Here is a 23,033-nt window from a genome sequence, read left to right on the forward strand (position 1 = left end):
ACATTTTGTTTATACGTTCATCAGTCGATGGATGTTTGGGCGGTTTAAACTTTTTGGTTATCATGAATAATGTTGCTGTGAACAGTCATGTACAAGCTTTTGTGTGGACATATGTTTTCAGTTCTCTTGGGTATACATGACTGGAATTGCTGGGTCATATGGTTACCCAATGTTTAACATTCTGAGGAACTGTTTTCCAAAGTGGCTGTCCCACTTTACAATCCTGCCAGCAATGAATGAGGGTTCCAATTTCACCACATCCTCGTCAACCCTTGTTATCGTCTGTCTTTTTGACATTAGCCATCCTGATGGATACGACGTGATATCTCATGGTAGAACCTTTTAATATTCCAGGAAGCAATGTGCCTCCATAAAAGACTATATTTCACAAATCCTCTTCCTTGCATGTACGGGTTGCTGTTGAGATAAGAGAAAATAGTTGAATAGGCTTCCATGAAAGCTCCTAAAGAAGGTAGACTACGGTAGGGGCAGTAATTTTTGGCCTTTCCCTCCTTCCTCCATTTTTCTGCCTGGAATGGTTGGCTCTGCAGTGAACATCTCGGTCCATGAAGTGAGCATAGAGGCCAGTTCCGATAGACAACAGAGCAGTAAGATAAAAGAATCCTGAGTCCTTGAGGACTTGGAAGCCACTATACCAGTGGTGATACGATCAGTGTGGCCCTGTGACTGAGTTATAGCCAGTAGAACATGAATGAAAGTACCGAACGCCCTTCCCAGGCCTGGTTCACAAACACCTTCCGCGGGCAATCTTCCGTTCTTTTCCCCCCTCCACTGACGGAATGGAGAGGACCCTGAAGAGCGGACTTACAGCAGGGTAGAGCCATGAGACAGAAGGACCACATGGACGTCTACAGCAGGACAAGAGTGATCAAAAAAATTCTTCAGGATTAGGTCTAAGAGAATTTGAGGCCTGCCTGCACTAATCACATTGCATACACACACACACAATCATATTTATATAAAATCACTCAGTGAACAGTGTAATGCAGATCTCCTGACACTTAGTCCAATCCTTTCTCCACTGTACTAGGCTGCAGGGGTATCTGAGTGTCCACAACTACACTATGTTTCATCATACGTATTTAGAAATTCTTCTAGCTTCTTTGAGCTTTCATTTCCTCATCTGACAATGAGTCATTTGGACTGGATAAGATACTTAACACATTTGTTTTTATATTAGGACTATTTTTATATTAGGACTATTTTTAATTAGGACTAATTGGCAACCTTGGGACCCTGTAAGCTCTCGAAAGGTAAGAGCTAGCCTAGGTCCTGTGTCTTTTTTCACATTCTTACCTTCTACTTTCCTTAGATGATAGTGGTTCAGTACGTATTTGTGGAATGAAAGAGAACTTCTCTTCTAGCTCCAAATGTCTACAATGTCACAGGTCTTTAGAATCATACTTGCCACACACACAAACATTTTTCTGTACAAGGCCTGCCAATTCACAACCAGACAGTGATCCAGCTATTCCTATGGGAGTGGGCTGCCCAGAATTCAGAATAGATTGTGTTACGGGAACAAAGTTCTAAACGATGACATATACTCTAGATAGACCACACAGCCATATTTATTTAACCCATACTGTGATACAGACACCTCCTGCTGGTAGCATCAACCTGAGCTTAGCAGCCTAGAAGCAGGAACTTAAATGGAGCAGGGAGAGGCAGCAGTTATACGCTTAACGTGTATTAAGTCTCTACTGAGTGTTAAATATGCGAGATTTAATGTGGTCAAGATGTCCCTACTGTGGAATAGATGCTGGGTGAGAACTAGACATTGATCAAGCTGTGCGCTTCGGCTGCCCAAAACCCTTGAGTACCATCCAGCACCCTTAAATCAGTTCAAACTCCTTACTAGGTATGCCCTGCAAGCCCCTGGATGTCTGGCTCCTGCCTACTTCTCTCCCCTTATTCGATTCTGTTTTCCCCTTTTCTCCCCGTTTCAAGTTCTAGGCATGCTCAGTCTAACTTAAATAAAGCTAGTGCTTGACTCCCTCTGGACCGCAACACTTTCTGTTGCTTCTGCCTGGAATGTCCTCCTGCCGACTATTGCTGGCTTGTTCTCATCCTTTAAGCAACAACTCATAATTCCTCTCCTCAGACTCCCCTGTTTGGAATGGGCCCCTCTAACTGCTCTCCAGCACGTCTGCTTGTTCCACAGTCTTTACAGCAGCGCTTCTCAAACTTTAAGTGCACACGAATCACTCGGGGATTGTGAAGATGCGGATTCTAACTCGGGAGGTTCAGGGTAAAGCCTGAGATGGTGCATTTCCAACAAGCTCTCATGTTATGCCCAACCTCCCTGGTCACACTTTGATGGCACTGCTTTAGAGAACTTGTCACATCCCCTCGTTATCTCACTACACCACCTGTTTACTGACACTCGCCTCTCCTCACCCTGGAATGAGGGCTCACTAAGGCAGCATTGCCCACCTGTTCAGCCCCGGAGCCCGAGGGCCAGAACGGCACCTTCCTAGCATGCGGTAGCTACTAAATAAATAATTACTGATTAAGACATTTCAGGTATGACAAATGTCACACAAGGGGACACAGACGGTGCTACGGAAGCTACTCCCACCTGGAGGGACAGGAAAGGAGGCCTCAGCAACGTGCAGCACCAGACTTTTGCACAAATTTGTAGGAAGCATTTTCCCAACTCTTCCTGTTCTCTGTGCAATGCCCCCACTGTGATGGCTCCTCCTGACTTAGCCAAGTCCTCCAAAGTCTCCAGGTTCAAAAATTACCTATTCTTCTCCCCACCCAAGCCCAAATGAACCTCCCGGCCCTCAGAATGGCTGACACTGGTGATGCTAGGAGGCAAGCGATCTGACTGAGATGTTTCACACTTGTTTGGGGGTGAATGATACAGTTTATTACTCTCTGGAAGTACTTCCATTTGTTTCTTTTTAAAAAGGTGCTTATTAATCTAATTCTATGGTTCTATTTCAGCCAGTGGAGTACAAATATTTAAGCCTGGGAAGCCACCAAAAAAGGGAAAAAACCTTGACTTTTTTCCTGTTTCTAGTATTATACCCACAAATTATCCAAAGCCAAGGGGAGGTTGAGGATTGATACAGGAGAAGGGAGATGAGTAAAGAAGGAGGAGGGGGTGATTATCTGCATCACTTGTAAGGAGATAACTCCTGAGTTAGGGGTCATGGAGGAGGCAGCACAATGCTCTCAGAGGTGGAGAGTGAGGGGTCTGGAATCCTGTCGACATTCTTGACCGCCATTTTGATAACTTACATAACCTCTGAAAACCTCAGTTTCTTCATCTGTAAGTTGAGGCTAACAATACATCTACCTCTTGATGCGCTGCAAAGATTAAGGAAATAATGAAGGTCAAGTGGTGAGCACAATGCTTGGCACCCAGGACCAGCTTAAAAGATGGCAAACATTGTCATCTTCTGATTAAACAGTCTGATGGAAAGGACAGTAAGAAGAACTTAAAATCAGAGTAATGGTGAATATAGCATTTCTGTTAGGCTAGGGACCACATTTTGGTTAGAAAGTGCAGAACTGGACTGACTGTAAAAGGAAAGGGTGATGGCAGAGGTGGTGGAAGCTCTAAGAATCATTTGCAATGTGACCGACCCACGTGTCCACAAGGAAGCATGTGTTTATAAACACTCAGAAGCTCTGAAATGGTTGAGTAATCGTATCTAATTCATGTCAGAAAAACCAGCTACTTTTCTCAGACGGCCTGCCATACCAAACAGTCACCTTCCTATGGTTTGGATTCATGTTTCTTAGTGTGGCGCCTCAGTTTTCAATTTAACACCCACTCTCACTGTGCTGCATTCTCCAGGTCATTCCACAGCCAGCAGAAGACGTAGGCTACTAGCATGGCCTGACTTTAGCAATGAACCAAAGGTTGCCCTAAACCCGTAGTTGTCAAAGTGGGGCAATTCTGTCCCCAAGGGATGTTGGAAATGTCTGGTTGTCACAACTAGGGTTGGCGGTTGCCACTGGCATATAGTGGGTAGCAACCAGAGATGCCGCTAAACATCCTACAATGAACAGGACAAGCCCCACTTCAAAGAATTATTTGGCTGAAAATGTCAGTAATGCCAAGGTTAAGAAACCTTGCTCTGAAAGGTTTCTTTTTTTTAAACTTTCTGGTTCTCATCTCCCCTATTAAATTCAGAAGGTCCCACAACTCTGACATTCTAGGAGGGTTTTTTTTTTTTCCCTGATCTCCAAGAATTTCAATAGTAAAATTAACCAACGAGGAGTGGCTCAGACAGACTTTCCTTTTGCCTAAAGAGGCTGATCCACAGTAGGCTCCAGCTTCTCGGAGGCCTCAGCTGTGGCACTTCATCAACAACCTCTCAGTCTACTACGGGGGTGGGACCGCTCTTAAGAGAAGTGTGCACCCAAAGTAAGCACTAATTTCCCACTTGCGGTGTATGACGAGCTTTCCCTGTTTTTCAAAACCAGTTTGAAGATTATCACCCTGTTGACACTAGCCCACCCTGTGAAATTAACAGGCCCACACACCTTTGTTGAAAGAATTTGTTTCTTACCCATTATCTGAGAACCTGTGAGCAGCTTAATAAATATACTGATGGAGGATTCCTGGCACATGCTTATCTGAACAAAGGCCAATTATATTCCACCCCACATACTATCAAAGAAATGCACTAATTGATTAAAGCAATTAAAAGAAAGTCTCTACCACAAATAGGCAACAAATGCCACCAATAGTGATTAAAGAACACTGTCCAATGACCTCAACAATGCACTGAAAAATCTCGTTAGTGTCAACCTTTTAAAGGTCAGTTCAAAACAAGTAATCCTTATGGACATCAAGGCAATCCTTTCACTCTGATGAAGCTGTTAAATAGTGAAGGTCACCGGGCTTAGCAGCTACAGAAGGGAGAGAAGTAAAAGCAATTAGACAAAATGGATGCTGTAATCCCACTTTCCAGGCCCCAGAGCCACACTAAACACAGAGATCCAACTTTTCCACTTCACGATTCAGAAATTGGCAGTGGGTTCCAAATGAGAATTCCATAGCTTGAGTTCCTTCTACCAACACTGCCAGCATGTTTCATAGTAAAGTCTACAGCCTTAGAACAACAACAAAAATCCATGGATGATGCTATGAATTTATCATGTAGGTTGGAATCCCAAATAATTCTTTCAACACTCAGGAGTGTTGCTGAAATCCCCTCAGTCAGGCTCACTATACTGCTTTGAAAAGCTACCCCAGAGTAGAAGAAAAAAGTCCAGATTTATGGGTGGCCACTTTCCAATCAAGTGGAAATCCACTGACCACCGGCAGCATTAGCATCACTTAGGAGCTCTTTCAACATGGAGATTCTCATGCCCCGCTCCCCCCACCCCCTACCCAGACCTACTGGATCAGAACCCGCATCCACATTAAAACTTAAGAAACACTGCTCTATGGGACCCTACAGGACAATGTTTTTTTTTTTGCCTTCTCCCAGCCTGAGTTTCCCCAATCTCAAAATAGAAATATAACAAAATACACAGATAGGAAAAAACACAACTGAAGGAAAGCGGTTCACATGATCGCGGAGGATTATGGGGAACTTCTCCACAAGTTCGATACTTGTGCAGTTTTTAACACGGTACGACCAGCGGTACTTCTGTAACGGGGAAAAAGTTTTTAAATGGAACTAACTCTCTCACAACATTGTACTGATGATTTTATAGGGACCGATTTAGAACACAACGCCTGCCACACTGCAAGGCAGACACTTCAGAGGCTTTAGGTGAAGTGGACGGAGCCAGCACGCCAGCCTCGCCCACCCCGACAGCAGGCGAGCAGCTCTCGTCCCCGCAAATAAGCCCCAGTAGATTCACCCTCCGGTCCTCGAAACCTCGGGCTGCCAAACCCTGGGGTCCGCAGAGCCTCTGGTCACACTGCAGTTGCAGGAGCGTCCCGCAGGCTCCGTGACTTTCCCTGGAATAAAATAAATAAATAAAGACCGTAAGTGCTGAGATAGCGCGGCCCAAGATATTTTTCACTCTCTGCAATCAGCCACCAAAAGAGGGAGCGGGAGGGGGAGTAAAAAGTCGCGATCTGTCCCGGAAGGCGCTCCAGGAGAACTCGTCTGGGCGACAGCAGCAGCCTCGGCTTCAACTCAGTGTGCTTTTCTTGGCTCGCGTTTTGTCTCCTATAGCGAAAATCTCAAAAGAGCAGAGGAGTCCCCGGAGAAGTGGGCTCAGGCTGGCGTCCTGGACGGGCTGGTCCCCTCGGCCAGCCTCCGGGTCTCCCCACTCGCCTCTGCCTCCCGGCCTCCTCCCTTTTGCAAGGGGTGGGCGGGAGGTCGCCGAGGCAGGATGTTCGTGCGCATGCGCTCGCGAAAATACGGCTGGAGGAGTCCTGTTCCTCGGGCATTTTCCGAGGAAGTCTGAAGCAATTAGGCTCAGTCCGGGGAGAGCAAGGGAGCGGACGGGCGGCGCAGCCGGCGCGTCTGGGCTGCCTCGCAGGAGGGAGGGAGGGGGCGGCCGGCCGCCCGGCGGCGACCCCGGGCCCCGGCCGCCACCATGGGCTTCGAGCTGGACCGCTTCGACGGCGACGTGGACCCGGACTTGAAGTGCGCGCTGTGCCACAAGGTCCTGGAGGACCCGCTGACCACGCCGTGCGGCCACGTCTTCTGCGCCGGCTGCGTGCTGCCCTGGGTGGTGCAGGAGGGCAGCTGCCCGGCGCGCTGCCGCGGTCGCCTGTCGGCCAAGGAGCTCAACCACGTCCTGCCGCTCAAGCGCCTCATCCTCAAGCTGGACATCAAGTGCGCGTACGCGGCGCGCGGCTGCGGCCGGGTGGTCAAGCTGCAGCAGCTGCCCGAGCACCTCGAGCGCTGCGACTTCGCGCCCGCGCGCTGCCGCCACGCGGGCTGCGGCCAGGTGCTGCTGCGGCGCGACGTGGAGGCGCACATGCGCGACGCGTGCGACGCGCGGCCCGTGGGCCACTGCCAGGAGGGCTGCGGGCTGCCCCTGACGCACGGCGAGCAGCGCGCGGGCGGCCACTGCTGCGCGCGGGCCCTGCGGGCGCACAACAGCGCGCTGCAGGCCCGCCTGAGCGCGCTGCACAAGGCGCTCAAGAAGGAGGCGCTGCGCGCCGGCAAGCGCGAGAAGTCGCTCGTGGCGCAGCTGGCCGCAGCGCAGCTGGAGCTGCAGATGACCGCTCTGCGCTACCAAAAGAAGTTCACCGAGTACAGCGCGCGCCTCGACTCGCTCAGCCGCTGCGTGGCCGCGCCGCCAGGCGGCAAGGTAGGCGCCTGCCGCCCGCCCCGACCCCCTGCCGGGACCCCTGGGTGCCCAGGGCGCCTCCCCGTCCCCTTGAGCGCTGGGATGCCAGGAGCTCCCCAGCAGCATCCCTGCCTCCCTCTTCGTCCACTGCTGGCCCGCTGTATCACCGTGAACAGGTCGCTGAGTCAGTCTAAGTTTGGAAACTGTGGCCCCTACAGATTAGATGCACAGTGTAAAATGTAGCTTCAGGGGTTCTGGAAAGACTAAAAGGAACCCACAACCAGCCTAGAGTAAGAATGAAGAGTGCGGCTTCAGCATCGGAACTGTGTTCAGAGGCGTTGCTGCTCAGCCCAGCTAGGTGATCTAGGGGGCAGTCTCTTAATCTCTCCTCAGGTTGGAAAACGTCCCTATACACGTGGCATCCAGGATGAGATCTTGACACGCAGGGCGAGCTATATCCCTGCATCCTCAGGAATTCCAGAAAGAATAAAAGGAACCCACAGCCAGAGTAGAATAAGAAAGATGCCAGAAGACAGGCCCCTGGAGTAAAAGCTGGATTCAGATGTGCGCTTTGCTGCCAGCTAGCTGGCTGACCTTGAGCAAGCTGTTTAACCTCTCTAAAGTTGGAAACTGTGGTCCCTAGAGATGTAACACATGGGATAAAACACAGCCAGGCACCCTCTGAGTTGTTCATCTGGGGATTCCAGAGAGAATTAAAGAAACCGTCACCACCAATAAAGTAATCATTGAGAGTGAGTCCTCTGGAGTTAGAACAGTTTTAGAATCTGAGCTGTCTGCTAATTAGTTGGGTCACCTTGTAGCTTAACTTCCAGGTGCCTCGGTTTTCCTAAATGTAAAACAGGTTGTTGCCAGCCCTCAGGGAGAGACTACATGAAAAGGACCTGGCGCTCTGCCTGGCGCAGAGTAAATGCCCAGCAAGTGTTGCGTGCGATTATCTTTCACTTCTTCCCCTGTGCCACCCCCTCGTCCCTGTCGCTGGTATGATTATACAGCCAGCGCTAGTGAAGGCTTGCTCTGCTCTAAGGCCTCTAGGCTATGTGCTTCTTGGTCGTTTGCCTTTCAGTCAAGTAAGGGGGGGTGTGACCTCATTTTGTAGATGAAACTGAAGCTCGGTCAGGGCAGTCACGCGTGGGTCTCGGCTTTTAGGAGCCAGAGTTAGGTTCTGAACCCATATATTCCCATGTCTCCAGGCCAAGCTCTTAACCACTACTGTGTTGCCTCTCTGTGTAACCACAAGTACCATTTATTGAGTGTTGACTACGTCCTGGCAACTGTGGCAAGCACTCTATATGCATTATTTAATCCTTTGAGATGAGGAAGCAGCCTCAGAGAGGTCATAGAATTTGTCTAAAGGCAAACAGCGACTCGGGACAGAGTGGGGATTCAGGTTCTGCCTCAGAGTTCTCAACCTTGGGACATACAGAAACTTTGGGGCCCGTGATTCTTTGTTGTAGGGCTGTCCTGTGCGTTGTAGGATATTTAGCAGCATCCTTTGCCTCTACCCACTAGATGCCAGTAGCATTCCCTCCACAAAAGTTGTGATAAGCAAAAATGTCTCCAGATATTGTCTACTGTTTTCTGTGGGGGGCAGAATCCTCTGTTGAGGACCAGGGTTTCCCTGATTGCAGAGGCCACATTTTCAACAACTGGGGAGGCATGTGGGCTGTGTGGCTGCTGCTCCATGGTTGCCTGCTCCATATGGCTCAGCAGAGAAGAACATATTTGCCTGGGGGCCCCCAGGGCCCTGCATCTGCTATGCCTCTCCCAACCCCCTCTTCCATACTTGCACACCAGGCCTGCAAGTTTTCCGACTCCCCCCTCCCCACCCCCACCCCTTCCTGGCCCCCAGCCTGTCTGTCAGCTGCAGCCTCAGCAGCTGGCGGCTCTGGGCGAAGGGCAAATATTTACAGCTCCGAGGCTCACCCGGACCGCACAGGCGTACAAAAGACTGGTGTGAGCCTGCGAATCACCAAAACAGAGGGCAAAGCTTGGTCTTCAAGCCGGCGCTGGGTTTGGGGGAAGGAGTTCCCAAGTGTCTCCTGTTTATGCTGTCATCTGGACTTCCTGCATAGTTTTAAGTGATGCTTATTTATAAATAAGCCATTCACTCCCCTGAGTTTATATATCATTCATTGTTAAGCTAGTTTATTATTTCTCCTTGCCTTTCTGTTTTCTTTCTGGAGTGTTTGGGTAAACTCTCAGAATCAAAAATATGATACTTGAATCAAAACTGTGGATGTTTGTAAAGCTCTGTTGGTGAGCGGGTAGGATAATCAAGGGATTAAGCTTAGGGACAAGTTGTTGCTTTTTTGAGCTTACAGAGAAAGTTTCCTTCTGGAGCTGGAGTGCCGCTCGGGACTTTTATGCACCTCAGTGCTTGCCTGAGGACAGCCAAGAACGGCCTGGCCTGAATGCCTGCTGGTTCCTTTTTCTGGCCTCAGACCCTGGCTGGCCTCAGCTGAGGCCTTAGGGAAGCTTGCTTTGCTTGCTCCGAAGTTAACCCTCAGTGGCCCTGGCTGAAAACTTTTGCTGTTCCTGCATCAGCCAGAAAAACCCCTCCCACTGCGAGCTGTTTTAAGAACTTGTTTATTTCATTGGGCTGACTCTCGGTTCCCGCTGGGTACTGTTTTTTCTCTTCCAAGAGGCAGAAGGATTTACATCGCTTGGAAACTCATGCACAACACTTTTATTTTTTTTATGAGTCCGATGTTTACATCTCTTTTACAAGCTGAAGTAGATAAACACTCGGAAGATTTCCGATACCAGCTCTTCAAGGCCTAGACCTTGTCCGTAAAATGATGTGGCGTTGTTGAAAGGATCTTAGGTTTTGGATTTTTGGCACCAGCTGAGCGTTTCAGATTTGTAAGTCTTGCCTAGATAGGCGTTGTTTCTCCTGTTCTAAAATGTGAGCTGGGTCAGGGCTTCTCAAACCTCCACGTGATCGGAATCAGCTGGAGACCCTGTTAAAACGCAGATTCCTGACTCTTAGCCCTAGAGATTCTGTCTGATCCATTAGGGCTGGCATTGGGCCTCAGATTCTGTGTTTCTAGCAAGGTCCCAGGTGATGCTGGCCCACCTATCACACTTGGAGTAGCTACTCAGCTAGACAAAGAGTTTAGGCTCAAGTACAGACACAGACAAACTTACGTTGGTTTCCTCCATATAGTTATGATTTTACTGACCATCATCTAAACATCCCTTCCTAAGCACTTTAAGAAAGACCAGGGCAAAGTTCTAAACCCAGCCCAGCAGTTGTGATAGGTAACTACAGCCTCAAAAGGCATGTTTAACCCACCTGAGGCCGCATCTGGGCTGCAGCAGACTTGGTGATGCTATGCTTGAGTAAGTTAAAGAGTTTGGCTCCCAGCCTCAGTTTCCCGGACTGACTGACCCAGTTGATTCTTGGAGCAAAAGCATTCCAGAGCAAAAACTTCTTTGGCTTTCTGAGAAAGGGAAGGTTCTGGGCGTAACTTCACTTGGAATTGTTGAGAAACTTGAGATTCATCCTTGATACCTTCTGCTTTTTTACCCCCACATCCAGTCTGTCGTTGAATCCTCTTGATTTTACCTTCTAAACACTTCTTGATTCTATTTACTGCTCTCCAGCCGCATCCAGTGATCGCCATGCTCCAAACTAGGATTTCCTGACCTCAGCACTCTTAACATTTTGGGTTGGATAATTCTCGGTTGTGTTGTGTTGAGGGGAGAGTGTTCTGTGCATCGTAGGATGTTTAGCAGCATCCCTGGCCTCTGCCTACGAAATGCCAGTAGCACTCTCCAAGTTGGGACAATCACACATATCTCTAGGCACTGCCAAATGTCCCCTGGAGGACAAAATCAGCCTTGGTCTCAGTCACCATCGTGTCTTGCCTGACCACAACTGCTCCCTCTACGTATCTTCTTGCTTCCCTTCAAGTTGTTCTGTACATAGGACCTGGAATGATCTCTAAGAAATGTAAATCTGATAGCACTCTTCCTTCTTAAACTCTGCTATGCCTACCAGTTTCTCTTGAGTGGCTATAAGGCCCAGTGGGCTCTGTATCCTGCCAGCTTCCACCTGCCTGCATTCTTCTCCCCTTTGTTCTCTTGTCCGAGTTTCACTGGTGTCTGGTAGTTTCTTGAATATGCCCCTTCGCTCCATCCTGCCCCTGGGCCTTTGCACTCTCTCTTTTCTCTACTTGGAATAGTCTTTCCAGCTACTCATCATTAGATAACCTGCAGGTTTTCCAGCTCTCTCCTCCTGCTCTCCACCTTTCTGTCAGCACTTAGGGTTTTCTCGTCACTAGATAGCCTTTCTATCCTTCTCATCCCAGCTCAAGCATCACTGCTTCCGGGAAGCCCTCTCTGACCTCACACACTAGGTCTGGTACCCTGAGACATTCACTCTGGTTTTCCTCGTGCATGTTGTTTATCACAGCTGTGACCGAATAACCAAGGAAGAGCTGTTGCTTGTCTGTTTCCCCGAGAGGGACCACATCTGTCCTCTTCACGGCTGTGTCCCTGGCACTAGGTTGATTGCCGTGTTCACTGTAGGCTCTTGATATGTGTCCATTTTCAGAGGATGCATTGAGATCAAAAGGCCTGTCTTGTCAGCCATCGAAACTTCAGATTGCTAACCAAGAGTGAGCTTGTTTTTAAAAAGAAGGAGTTTTTCTGTGACCCTTAAGTTAACAAAATTGTTTCCAGGTTTTTGGGAGACATTATTTTTGTTCCACGAGATCCACCCAGATCAAATTGTATAAAGCCCCAAATCCCAGAAACGATTTTGTCCACTTCGAAACTCCTGGAGATAAGTGAATTTAATAGACAATTGTATCACAAGGTGTTCCAGATGTCCAAACACTTTGAAATGTATCTATCAGTGTTCACCGTTCAGTATACTTTCTGTTTCTGAAAAGCTGCAGCAGCTAGCCATTCCCTAGTGCCTCTAACTAACAGCCCAGTTCAGCTGATTGTGGGCTGTCACATCCATTTCATTTCAATGATTTATTAAGAAAATTAGGATTTGGTTTACAAATATGTTACCCAGCTACACTGGATTAAATGATCATAACTAAAGAATTTTAATTGGGAATTCTGTTGACATTTATCTGTTATGTGGTTCTTTCTGTGCTTGCCTCTCTGTAAAAATATTTGATGAGAGAGAGTGTGTAAGGCAGTTACGTGTTGGACTATAGACTAAGGAGCTTAAAAGGAAAGGAAATACTATTTATTGAGTTTTACTGGGTGCCCTGCACTTAGGGTGCTTTATGTCTGTACATAGATTTTATGTCTGTACATAGGCAATGAAGACCTCCATTTTCATTGGGTAGACCTTTTTTTTTTTTTTGTAAAAGGGACAGATTATGAAAGAGCTACATGAAGGCCAGAAGTTACTCAGATTCTAAGTGTGGAACTGAGATTTGAACCCAGCACCTGACTCCGAGCTCATACTATTTGTTACCAAAATAGAAAAGTCTTTTCTCCCGAGGCAGTGTCTCCTCTGAACTCTCACACAGCCTTCCAAAGGACCGTTATTATATATATATTTACATGTTATATACGTAAGTATCTTATATATCCAGTCCACTCTGTGGGTTGGAGGTGTAGGTGCATCATTTCATTTCATCCTCAGAAAGACCCTGTGAGGTAGGTACCCACAACCCATTACCCTCCATGTTACAGATGGAAAAATGGACTCATAAAGTTAAATAACTTCCCCAGTGTCCTCCTTTGGCTTATTTTTGTTGGTCTGATGGCTCTGGTCGATGGCATTGAAGTGTGTTCATCACATGCCATCATTCCCACTTTCCTAGGTCTGGTGTAGAACACATGGAGTGTAAAACAAAACAGATCCTGGCTGGAAAAGAGATTTAGACAAAATAGATAAAAAGGAAACAAAGAGTTGGTGTCCTGCATGGAATAGTGGCTCATCTCTTTAATTTTTATCCTAGCACTTTAAAGAGTAGTTGACGGTAGGAATAAAATGAAATCCTTCCAAACATCCTGCGGTTGGTTCCCGACCTTCGTTTTTTTTTTTTTAAAGATTTTATTTTTTTCCTTTTTCTCCCCAAAGCCCCCCTGTACATAGTTGTATATTCTTTGTTGTGAGTCCTTCTAGTTGTGGCATGTGGGACGCTGCCTCAGCGTGGTTTGATGAGCAGTGCCATGTCCGCGCCCAGGATTCGAACCAATGAAACACTGGGCCGCCTGCAGCGGAGTGTGCGAACTTAACCACTCGGCCACGGGGCCAGCCCCAGTTCCCGACCTTCTTACATGCTGTGTCCCAGCGCTGTGATAGGCGACACTGGATACAGAGATAAACTTGAGCGGCTTTCACCCATGGAGTCAATCAGACACCCACTTGTGCCTTAGGAAACACAAGTCTTACTGTTCCTTGCTCACCGAAGCTTTTTAGCCTGGGTTAGCCTCTGCCCCCCTTGACTAATGGTGTTCTAATAAGCCTGTTCCAATAAGAACTGGAAGTGGTGTAACATAATGATGACTCTTGTAAAGAAAATAGCTAACAGATGACTCGAGCATCTATCTTTCTCACCCATTCCGTAGGTATATTTACAGGGAACCTGGTGGGCAGAGACCCCTTGTGAGTGGGCCCTGCAGCAGCTCCCTCTCTGGGAAGAGGGGTGGGAGATAGCTTTTTCCCTGGCGGTGAGCAATGGGCATGCAGAGATGAGTCCCGCGCAGAGAGGTCACCCCTAGAATTTTGCTGGAAGCTGTTTTCAGATGCCCTGTGTCTTTGCTGCACATGGATCAGGAGGGGGATGAAGGCCATTCAGGTTGCGGGTCAGGGCTGGATGTGGGCCTTGTGTCGGTGGGCAGGCTCCAGAGTACCCTGAATAGAGCTGGTATGTGGTTAGTATCAGACACTGGAATTGGTGCTATCGGGGTTCATGTGCTCCTCTGCCTCATTGTGGAGGGTCTTCTAACCTCCTCTAAGCCTTAATTGCCTATCTCTAAAATGAGATAATATCCCTGCTGATAAGGTTGGCAGTAGGATTAAATGAGATGATGCACATAAAATGCAGAGTGAGGTTTACCAAGCATTTATTGAACACTGGTACCTGTAGGTTTTTAGATCTTTTTCGAATAAATCACTGAAGAAACATTAGAAATTTGGAATGGTTTAATGGAGAAGAAGGAAAGAGATTTGTACTCACAGGGTCCAAGTTTCATTGTGAACCTCGTGCTGCCCCTGCATGACCCGTTCTCTGGGTTTCTGTCCTCTGTCAGTGGTGGAAACCATGTGAAAGAGGGATAGTCAGTCAGTGTCACTCCATCTGGGCAGCAGCTCTGGGCTAAGATGTAAAGGGTAAAGCTCATGACTAAGAGGAGGCTTACTGGGTTGTTGGGTGTATTCGTGTTTGTCCCATGGAAATTAACACAACTGAGCAGAGGTCAGCCCGACAGAGCGCCTGCCTTCCTCCTGGCGAGAACCTAGCGTGTCACAGCTGGGTAGACTTTCTGATTCCCGGAGGTGGGGAGGGGGGAGAAGATGCTTCAGGCTGGGTAATTGGATGCTTAAATTTCAAAAACTGAAACCACTTTGTAGTCCATCAGGTGGAGGTGTGAAAATGCTGTGTAGCACCTTAAGTGAGCTTTGTTGTTGGTTTGTTGGTTGGTGGAGTGTTGCTTGTGGACGTTCACCAGAAAAGCAGATGAGTTCATGGTAAAAATCAGAGATGCAAACTTGAAATCGAACTCATGGGACCAGAGGAGTAGACACTTAGGGATTTCTCAGGTTATTTAAATATAGTAGCAGACTGAAAATGTCTGTGTATTTTTGGCCTGGGGAAGTACTGTAAATCTTTGCTTATTTCTCTTACATTATTTTTCAAAAATATCTTGTTTGGCTTATGGATGAGTATATACTATTCTACAGATATTATGACTCTGGAAAAGCTATTTCTTTGTTATTTTCTGCCTGTTCCCTCATGCCTTTTGTCTCTTTTCACCCCCTCTATACCTATTTTGGTGAGAGAGCCGTGCCGCTAGTACTTCCGTTGACTGTCTCATCCATTTCAAGCATCATCCCCATGACTGTCTTCAGTCTTGGGCTTGAACAGAAGAGTTTCCTCTTCTGTTCTTCCTCCAAGAATCCTTTCTTTAGAACTGGAGGTTGAATTACAGGGAGGTTGGTGCAAGCCGCTTCGCCATTAGAAACATAGTTTGAATGACAAAGAGGACAAAAACATCTTCGTGTAGCAAGTGAAGACATCCCCATTTCCTTCGCAAGGGAATTTCTGGCAGCCAGCTCTGCCTCCTGGTCTCCCCAGCCCCCACCCCTGCACATTTTTGCGCTTTCTTGTCACTAGTCAACAGACAGAACTGTTTCCCAGCTGTGTGAGTCTCTGAGAGCTTTGCATAATCTGAGGCTGAGAGGTGTCATGTCAGCCCAGATAGACAGACTAGCGGTCAGTCAATTATAGTTCTCAAAACCCGCTGGGCAGCTTTCCAGTCTAGCCAGTTCTCAGCTGTGAGCCCCACAGCAGCAATAATCGGGCAACGCCCGTCACTGGGCGGAAAGGAGTTTTTAGACAGAATCCACATTGACAGTGGCAAGGACGGGCTCCGGGGGCCGCCACACCGATTAGGAGATGGCACGGGTCCAAGCTTCTGAGGCCAGATTGTTTGGAGGAGAACGGTGACAGAATAATACTAAAAAGAAAAGAGACTTTGCCCATAAAGACAGTTTGCATTCTTAGATGCTTAAAAAGAAAAACAGTCACCGTGAGGTGTCTTTTTGACAAAGAACATTTGATTTTTCCTTTTGCAGGATGACTTTTATTTTCCTCCCGAATTCTTGTCCACTTAGACCTTGAGTTGAAAGCTGAGCAGATTATGAATCGGGTAATTTTAACATTGATCCAGTAGTTATGTGTTCGAATATGATAGCAAAGCTCATTTTAAGCGAAATCGAGTGTATGTTCTGAACACTGAGCTTCCATTTCTGCCTGTGTCTGACTGGCGTAGGTGCTGTGGCTGGCTCATGCCATTATTTAGGTCTTGATGCCACATACCCTTCTCCAAGGTTGATATCTCTCTGCCTTTTCTCAATCCTGAAGACCGAAGCACCTCCCAAGGAGACCCTAAACGGTGCCAGGGGCCCAGCTACCCTTGAGTTGGGTTCTGGGGTGGAGACTGGAGTGCTGAGGATCTGTTAGGGCTTTCTGCTCTGCCCCAAGATGACAGGGATGTCACTGAACTCCAGAATATGATAGGCATCTTCCTTTTCCATTGCCCACCCCAGGCTTGGTGAGAGCTCCTGGCTCCCCTAGGTGCTGGCTCCTGAAGGAAAGAGACATGTGCCTTCTGGGAAAAGTAATAGAATAGGGGGCAGCTCCAGGAAGAGCTGCCGAGGAGGTGCCATCTCACTTCCGTTTTTGTTGTTGTTGTGTTTTCTCTATTCTTCACCTTTCTTTTCTTCCCATCCCACCAAGACCCACTGACCTGGCAGAACTCGGAGTTGTCCCTAATGTCTCGGCAATCCCCAAGTAGCTCGTGCTGCCCATCCCTCCAGCTTCTTCTCCTGCCGCTGTCCACGTCCATGTCCACAGTTTCTTGCACTTGATGTTTATCCTGTTGTGAGCCAACATCTATTTCCCCATCCCCTTTGTTCCTGTGGCCTTCTCCCTCCAGGCCTGGGTGTGTCATGTGTCTGATTTCCCCTCCTCTTGGCCCACAGCCCACCTAGTCAGTGTCATTTGCCTGTCTCATCTCTGCTCCACTGAAGGTCCGCGCTAAGCTGCTCCCACTGTCGTCTTTATCATGTCTCTCCCTCCCACCACCTCCAGAAGAAAAACTGTCACCTGGCTCTTCAGCAGTCCTCTTGGGAGGTGTCAGTTTTCCTGCAGACTTGGGAAAGAGAGAAACGTGTCTGTGGCAGTAGCCCCCGTCAGATGGCCGGATGTTGCAATGAATGTATAACTCTCCTTATTTGCTTAACTTCAAGGTCCCAGCCCTCCCAAACTTGCTTTAGATTGACTAAGTTGATTTAGGATTAGACGTTTTCCGTTGCTTGGATTTTGTGGCAGAGTAGTTTATGAGGTAAAAGAAAGCACTCAAATGCTCAATATAATTTCCGGCACACAGTAAGCAGCCAAGAATTGTTAGCTGTTATCATTGTTCCTGCAATATAATAAGATTTCTTTGTTTTCCTTTTATTTTTGGCCTCAGTGCTGAGCTCTGCTAATGTCCACCCCATACTGTGTCCTGCTTGTGTTCTGAGCATGGAGTATTGGCCAGGCCCTGTACTGAGGCACGGGGCAGCCATCATTTGTTTCGTTCATGCTTCGTAGTAACCTGTGATGTGAATAGAAACTGTTATCATCCCCATCCATAGAATGAAATCGATCTCGGGTTCTGACTCTGGAGTCCAGGACCTTAATCATTACCCTGTTCCTGGCAGGGGCATAATACTCTTATGATGCCCTTCATTAAGATACTCTTAAGCTTTGCAACTATTATTGTGGAGTCCAAAGAAGCCTTGCTTAAAACTCTGATTACAGAGACTGGCCTGGTGGCATAGTGGTTAGGTTTGTGTGCTCTGCTTTGGCAACCCAGGATTTGCAGGTTCAGATTCCAGGTGCGGACCTACCCACTGCTCATCAAGCCATGCTGTGGTGGCATCCCACATACAAAATGAAGAAAGATGGGCACAGATGTTAGCTCAGGGACAGTCTTCCCCAAGCAAAAAGAGGAAGATTGGCAGCAGATGTTAGCTCAGGGCCAATCTTCCTCACCAAGAACAAAAAATCCCCCAAAAATTCTAATTACAAAACTAATTCGATGTCTAATCCTTTAGGACATTTTAATGTGAAGGCTCAGTCTTTTGAGGCAAAGGGTTTTAGGATAGGATGCAAAAATATACCAGCAGAGTACAAAGAGCATGAGCATTGGAGGCCCATAGGCCCTGGTTTCAGTCCTGGCTCTCCCACTTTGCAGGTGTGTGATCTTAACCAAATGTATGAATTTCTCTGAGCCTCAGTTTCTTGGGTGTAGAGCATTGATACAATGCCTGCTTCAGAAGCTGATGTGTTGGTTAACCTGTTCTTTATGTGAAGTAGAGCTTTCTCCTCTTTCTTTTACTACATCAGGCCATAGAGAAAATTTCAAAGCATAGGTTATGATAAACTACCAAGTCAGAAGAATATTGGTTAAATTTTCCCTCAGGTGAAAGATGCCACTGTTAACGTAATGTCTGTGAACAGTTGGGAAAGCGGCATTGTTGAGAGTATTTGCCCGTATCCCATTTTTGCGTCTCTTCAGTCGGTGGAATATGATTGATGAGAATTACTAAAATCCATTCTATCCTGAGCCATTTGGAGCCCAGGAACAGGTTAAATGTTTAAGCAGGAATTCATGTCAACATGTTAAATATCTTGTGTGAAGTCCAGTGTTTATGAATATTTCTTCTGAAAAATTAGAAATTAAACTGAAGGAATTAAGGTTGTTTGGGGTGAGGGGAGTGGAAAGGAAAAACCAGGATCAAGCTCAGGGTGTCAGAGAAGAGAAAATGACCTTTGGTAGTTAGATGGAGAAATGGAAGGAATTCAACCCAGACAGAGCTTAGAACTTCTCTTATTTTATCGCTCCCAGCGTCATGTGTTGAATCTTCCACATGTTGGCTCGCTACTGAAAATCATTCCTAAAATAGGCAATGCCACCGAAAGCCAATCTAACCCTCCTGGACAGCGCACTAGGTCAAGAAGCTTGTAGAAAATGAGAACACCCCTTCTTTCTTGCCAGTGATTGCATCTGGCACTGAGGTGTAGATGGTCAACTTGATTGTTCCAAACTGTTCCTTGCAAACTACTATTAGGCTGAGGAGTATTGTTTTTCAGACCTTGTCTCATTTGTCTCAAGAGAGATCTTTGAGGCTGGGGCTAGATTTAGGTATCTTGGGGCCTTTCATATTGGGTCTTCTGGAGAGAAATAGTTCAGTGAACAGTTTGGAGTTTTGTTCTGACATTGGTGTCCTGTGTTAGACCTCCTATAATGAGTTCCTTTACGGAACCTTTTGGAACTCCAACAATTGAACCATCTTGGGAGGGACCGAAGCTAGCCTACATGGCATTCTGTTCTACATTCCACGCTAAAATGGAGTAGTATACAAGAAGAATTAAGGTCTGGATTTGCAGGACATGGGTTCAAATCCCAGCTGGACCGCTTACCAGCTCTTTGACGTGGGACAGCTTTCGTAATTCCTCTCCCTGAGTCTTCCCACCAGTATCACGAGGATGGGAACACTGCCCGTTGACAAGATTGGTTGGATTTTTAGATGAAGTAAAGCACTTAAATGCTCAGTATAATTTCTGGTATATAGTAAGCAGCCAAGAAATGTTAGCTGTTATCATTGTTCATGCAATATAATAAGATTTCTTTGTGTTTCTTTTTCTTTTTTTAAGAATAAGTGTTTTTGACGCAGCAGATTGAAAACTATTCTTTTTAATGATTTGATGGTGCGTTCTCCTCTGTGCATCATGTGAGATTGTCAGACTGGAGCCATCTGCCTTGGATTACTGTATAACTGTGCAGTTTCTACCACTGATTAGTTATGAAAACCAGAAATGGAAGATGCGTACAATAACTCACTCAAATGCCCGTGTATTTCTAACTTTTCACCCCTCTCAGAAAGCAAAGCAAGAAATGGACTTACCAAGATTTTCGGTTTCCAGGGCAGAATGGTAGAAACTGTTTCAGTTTGCAGATCCTTGTGTTTACTTTTCAAAACTATTTGATTGATTCTGAATGTTTATTCTCTTACAGCAGTGAAAGTTTCTGCCTGTTAGCTTGTTGCAGCTCAATTATCAAGGTTGATGGCTTTGATACATGCTTTGGATGGTGATGCTGTGTACTGGAAAAACTGAAAAAAAAATCAGTAAATAGATTATCATTGTAGAGGCCCTGCTGTTTTTTGTTAAGTAGGGTAGCTTAATAGACACTTGTGTCTCTTTTAAATTAAAATACTCCATTATATATATCAAGGAATGACCCTGCAGAAATGAATATTTTGTTGTGTTGTTCTTATAGGATGCCTGGTTCTTTCATCAGAAACTGCCTTTTTCTAATAAGTTATCATTTTTTTTTGTTTTTACAGGGTTTTAGTAATTGATGCTTAGGCTTACATGAAATTTTTGAGAATATTTTGAATTCTGTATACTAACTAGTCATGAGGAATAGCTAGGGTTACTAAGAATCTTAAACGTGGAGATAATTCTACACCTTGAGGCCTATTAGTCTTTTTATATATATATATATATATTTATGTAGGCCATGTTGGGCACATTTCTCCTGACCAAATACAGAACCAGAGTTGTCTATCGACAACTGTAGCAATAAATGAAGCAAGGCTCCAGAAAAACCAATGGGCACTGCAGGTCAGAAAGAGTGGTTTTCTTTCCCAGTGTGGCCGAATCAGATAAGTTGCATTCATGCCATTTAAATGTTGCGACTTATTTCCTCAGAAAAAGTAGAAGGGAAGAGTTTAAATCAGGAAGCAGTCAATACCAAAATCAAATCTCTTTTGTGATAAGCTGTCAGTGTTGTTTTTAAGAAGCCCATAGTTAAATTATTTCATATTTTTAAAAAATACCGTGTTTAAATAATGCCATCTTTAATGAGAAAATGTGAGTGAAGCAATTGCAAGTTTATAGTCAGTACATGTGAAGTTTTGTGTACCGTTCCAGTAATTGGAAACATGTCAGAGGTGTATCAGCCAGTTTAATGTGTATGTGGAAGCCTGTTAAGTGACAGTTCGCGCATAAGGTGAAATCTATTTTTATTCATCTGTTACTTGAGAGTGTTAGTTGAGGTGCCCTGGCCTCTCCATCCCTTTGACTATTGAACATTGCTCCTGTGAGACCTTCCTGGGTGACTTCTACCTGTTTGATTTAAAGCGGTTCACGTTGACCAGCCTCTCTTAAACAGAGTGTTTTCTGTTTAACCGCTCTGCATCTCCTATATACTGGACAGTAATTACTTTGTGAAAATGCTTCCTCCCCCGTTTCAGTAAGATTCAGGATTTTAATGTTCCCCCTCCATGTTGCATCTGACTTTTCATGAACTATTTTTCCCCCAAGTCTCCCAAACACAGATGACTATTGACGGGCCGTGCATGCGCTCAGACTTCCGAGAGGACTGCCATTTGAACCTTTCGTGACATAACATGAATGCTGCTGTTGAGAATGGCCCAGAAAAAGATAGAAAGTAGCTGTCTAGACAGCCAGCATACAATGGGGAGGTCAGAGGAGAGATGCATTTGCAGACTAAGGAGTCATTGGTGGAAAATGTTCATTAGGCATGTCTGGACATCTCCCAGGGTTCTTAGGTGGTCACTCCAGGGCTAGCCAGTATCTCGGAATGTGTGTAACCTCCTCAACACAGGACAGAGTTTCAGCTTGGGCACCAAAAGTTTCCTTAGTTAAACTTCCCAAGAGATTCCCAATTAGGATCTTTAATGATAGCTTGGTAGTCCATGAGTCCACTTAGATAGAAAGAAAATTCTTACCGTCTGTTTCCTGTTTATAAATACAATTTTGAACTTATTTGTTCCCTACAGGGTGAAGAAACCAAAAACCTGACGCTCGTCCTGCATCGGGACTCTGGCTCCCTGGGGTTCAATATTATTGGTGGCCGGCCGTGTGTGGTATGTTAATTGCTGAAATGTGTTTTTCCTTTCCCCCATGTAACTGGAAGAGGAGTCAAGGCTTGGGGGGTTAGGATAGGAAACCTCGCTCACCTTGTTCTGCTCTCTGTAATTAGAGAGTTCATTGTTTATCTAAGATCTTCACACTCAGGCACTTTTGTTTAGTTGTGGTCTCCTATAGCATTGTCCTGGTGGTACAAAAGCTAATCTACACTGTTTAACTTTTGAGTGCTTGTCTGGTTGTGTAGCAAATGAGCTGAAGAAAGTTGTGTGAGATGTGTGCGGTTGTGACTAAGTCTCTGAGCTGGAGAGTGGCTCTAAGTCTGAAAGTCTGGTCTGGGGTTCTGCTCTGTCAGCTCTTCACTAGTCAGGGACGGTTTGCTAATTTGTGGGTTATTGCATCCCTTTGCTTTTTCCTCCCACTGCAGCTTTTTGTCCACCCCATTTGTCGTTAGCCCCTCCTGCAGAAAGAGGAGAACAAATTCAAATCTGTCAGTTTCACCGCGAGGAAAACGTCTGCTGAGGGCTCTGGGGAGGTGGCAGAGGATGTGTTTCAGGATCTCCCCTTTCAAGTGGGGTTATCTGAACGAGTGTCATCTCTTGCTTGTTTCTTTTGCTGGCCATTTCCTCATTTATAGGCTTAAAAGGAAAATAGTCAAAGGAAAAGAAAAGAAAATCAAATTCACTCATTCAACAAATAAGTATTGAACATGGGCCGCTTGCTAGGAGCTGGGAGATACCATGGAGGCCAGGGACATAGGTCCCTGTGGTCCTTGAGTTTATGTCCTGGCGGGGACATCAAGCAAGAAACAAGTAAATACAGTAGTTACAGATTGGGAAAAGTGATGATGGTGAAGGAAAAAATGGGAGGATGGCATACGGTAGATACCCAGGAGCAAGGTGCTTCGTTGGCTGGGGTAATCAGGCAAGAGAGAGAGTAAGCTGAATTCTAAAGAATGAGATGTTAGCCATCCAGACGCAGCTAATGCTTGCCCCATGCTCATGAAGCTCCCGTCTAGATGGGGAGACTCATGAGTTAGGAGAGGATGGCACTGCTGTCAGTGGTATACTCTGTGTCTGGGTCTGCCTAAAGACATCTTAGGGGTCACTGAATTCTAGGGGA

At 46.3% G+C, this 23,033-nt stretch overlaps 1 protein-coding gene and 1 long non-coding RNA gene across 2 annotated transcripts in view; one reads left to right on the plus strand and one right to left on the minus strand.

Annotated features, from left to right (window-relative positions):
- Positions 1-6,460: 6,460 nt before the first annotated feature.
- PDZRN3 (PDZ domain containing ring finger 3) overlaps positions 6,461-23,033 on the plus strand; it is a 222,923-nt gene continuing 206,350 nt past the window's right edge. The window contains exons 1-2 of the mRNA XM_046675187.1: positions 6,461-7,266; positions 21,824-21,910. Of these exons, the coding sequence (XP_046531143.1) occupies positions 6,544-7,266; positions 21,824-21,910 (810 nt within the window). The 5' untranslated portion in view covers positions 6,461-6,543. The remainder of the gene's footprint in view (positions 7,267-21,823; positions 21,911-23,033) is intronic.
- LOC124246728 (uncharacterized) lies at positions 12,973-16,768 on the minus strand. The gene is made up of 3 exons (XR_006890576.1): positions 16,714-16,768; positions 14,424-14,489; positions 12,973-13,105 (listed from the first exon to the last, which is right to left on the minus strand). It is a non-coding gene; the product is annotated as an uncharacterized LOC124246728 (long non-coding RNA).

The sequence above is a fragment of the Equus quagga genome, chromosome 1 (assembly GCF_021613505.1).
Source record: "Equus quagga isolate Etosha38 chromosome 1, UCLA_HA_Equagga_1.0, whole genome shotgun sequence".
NCBI lineage: Eukaryota > Metazoa > Chordata > Mammalia > Perissodactyla > Equidae > Equus > Equus quagga.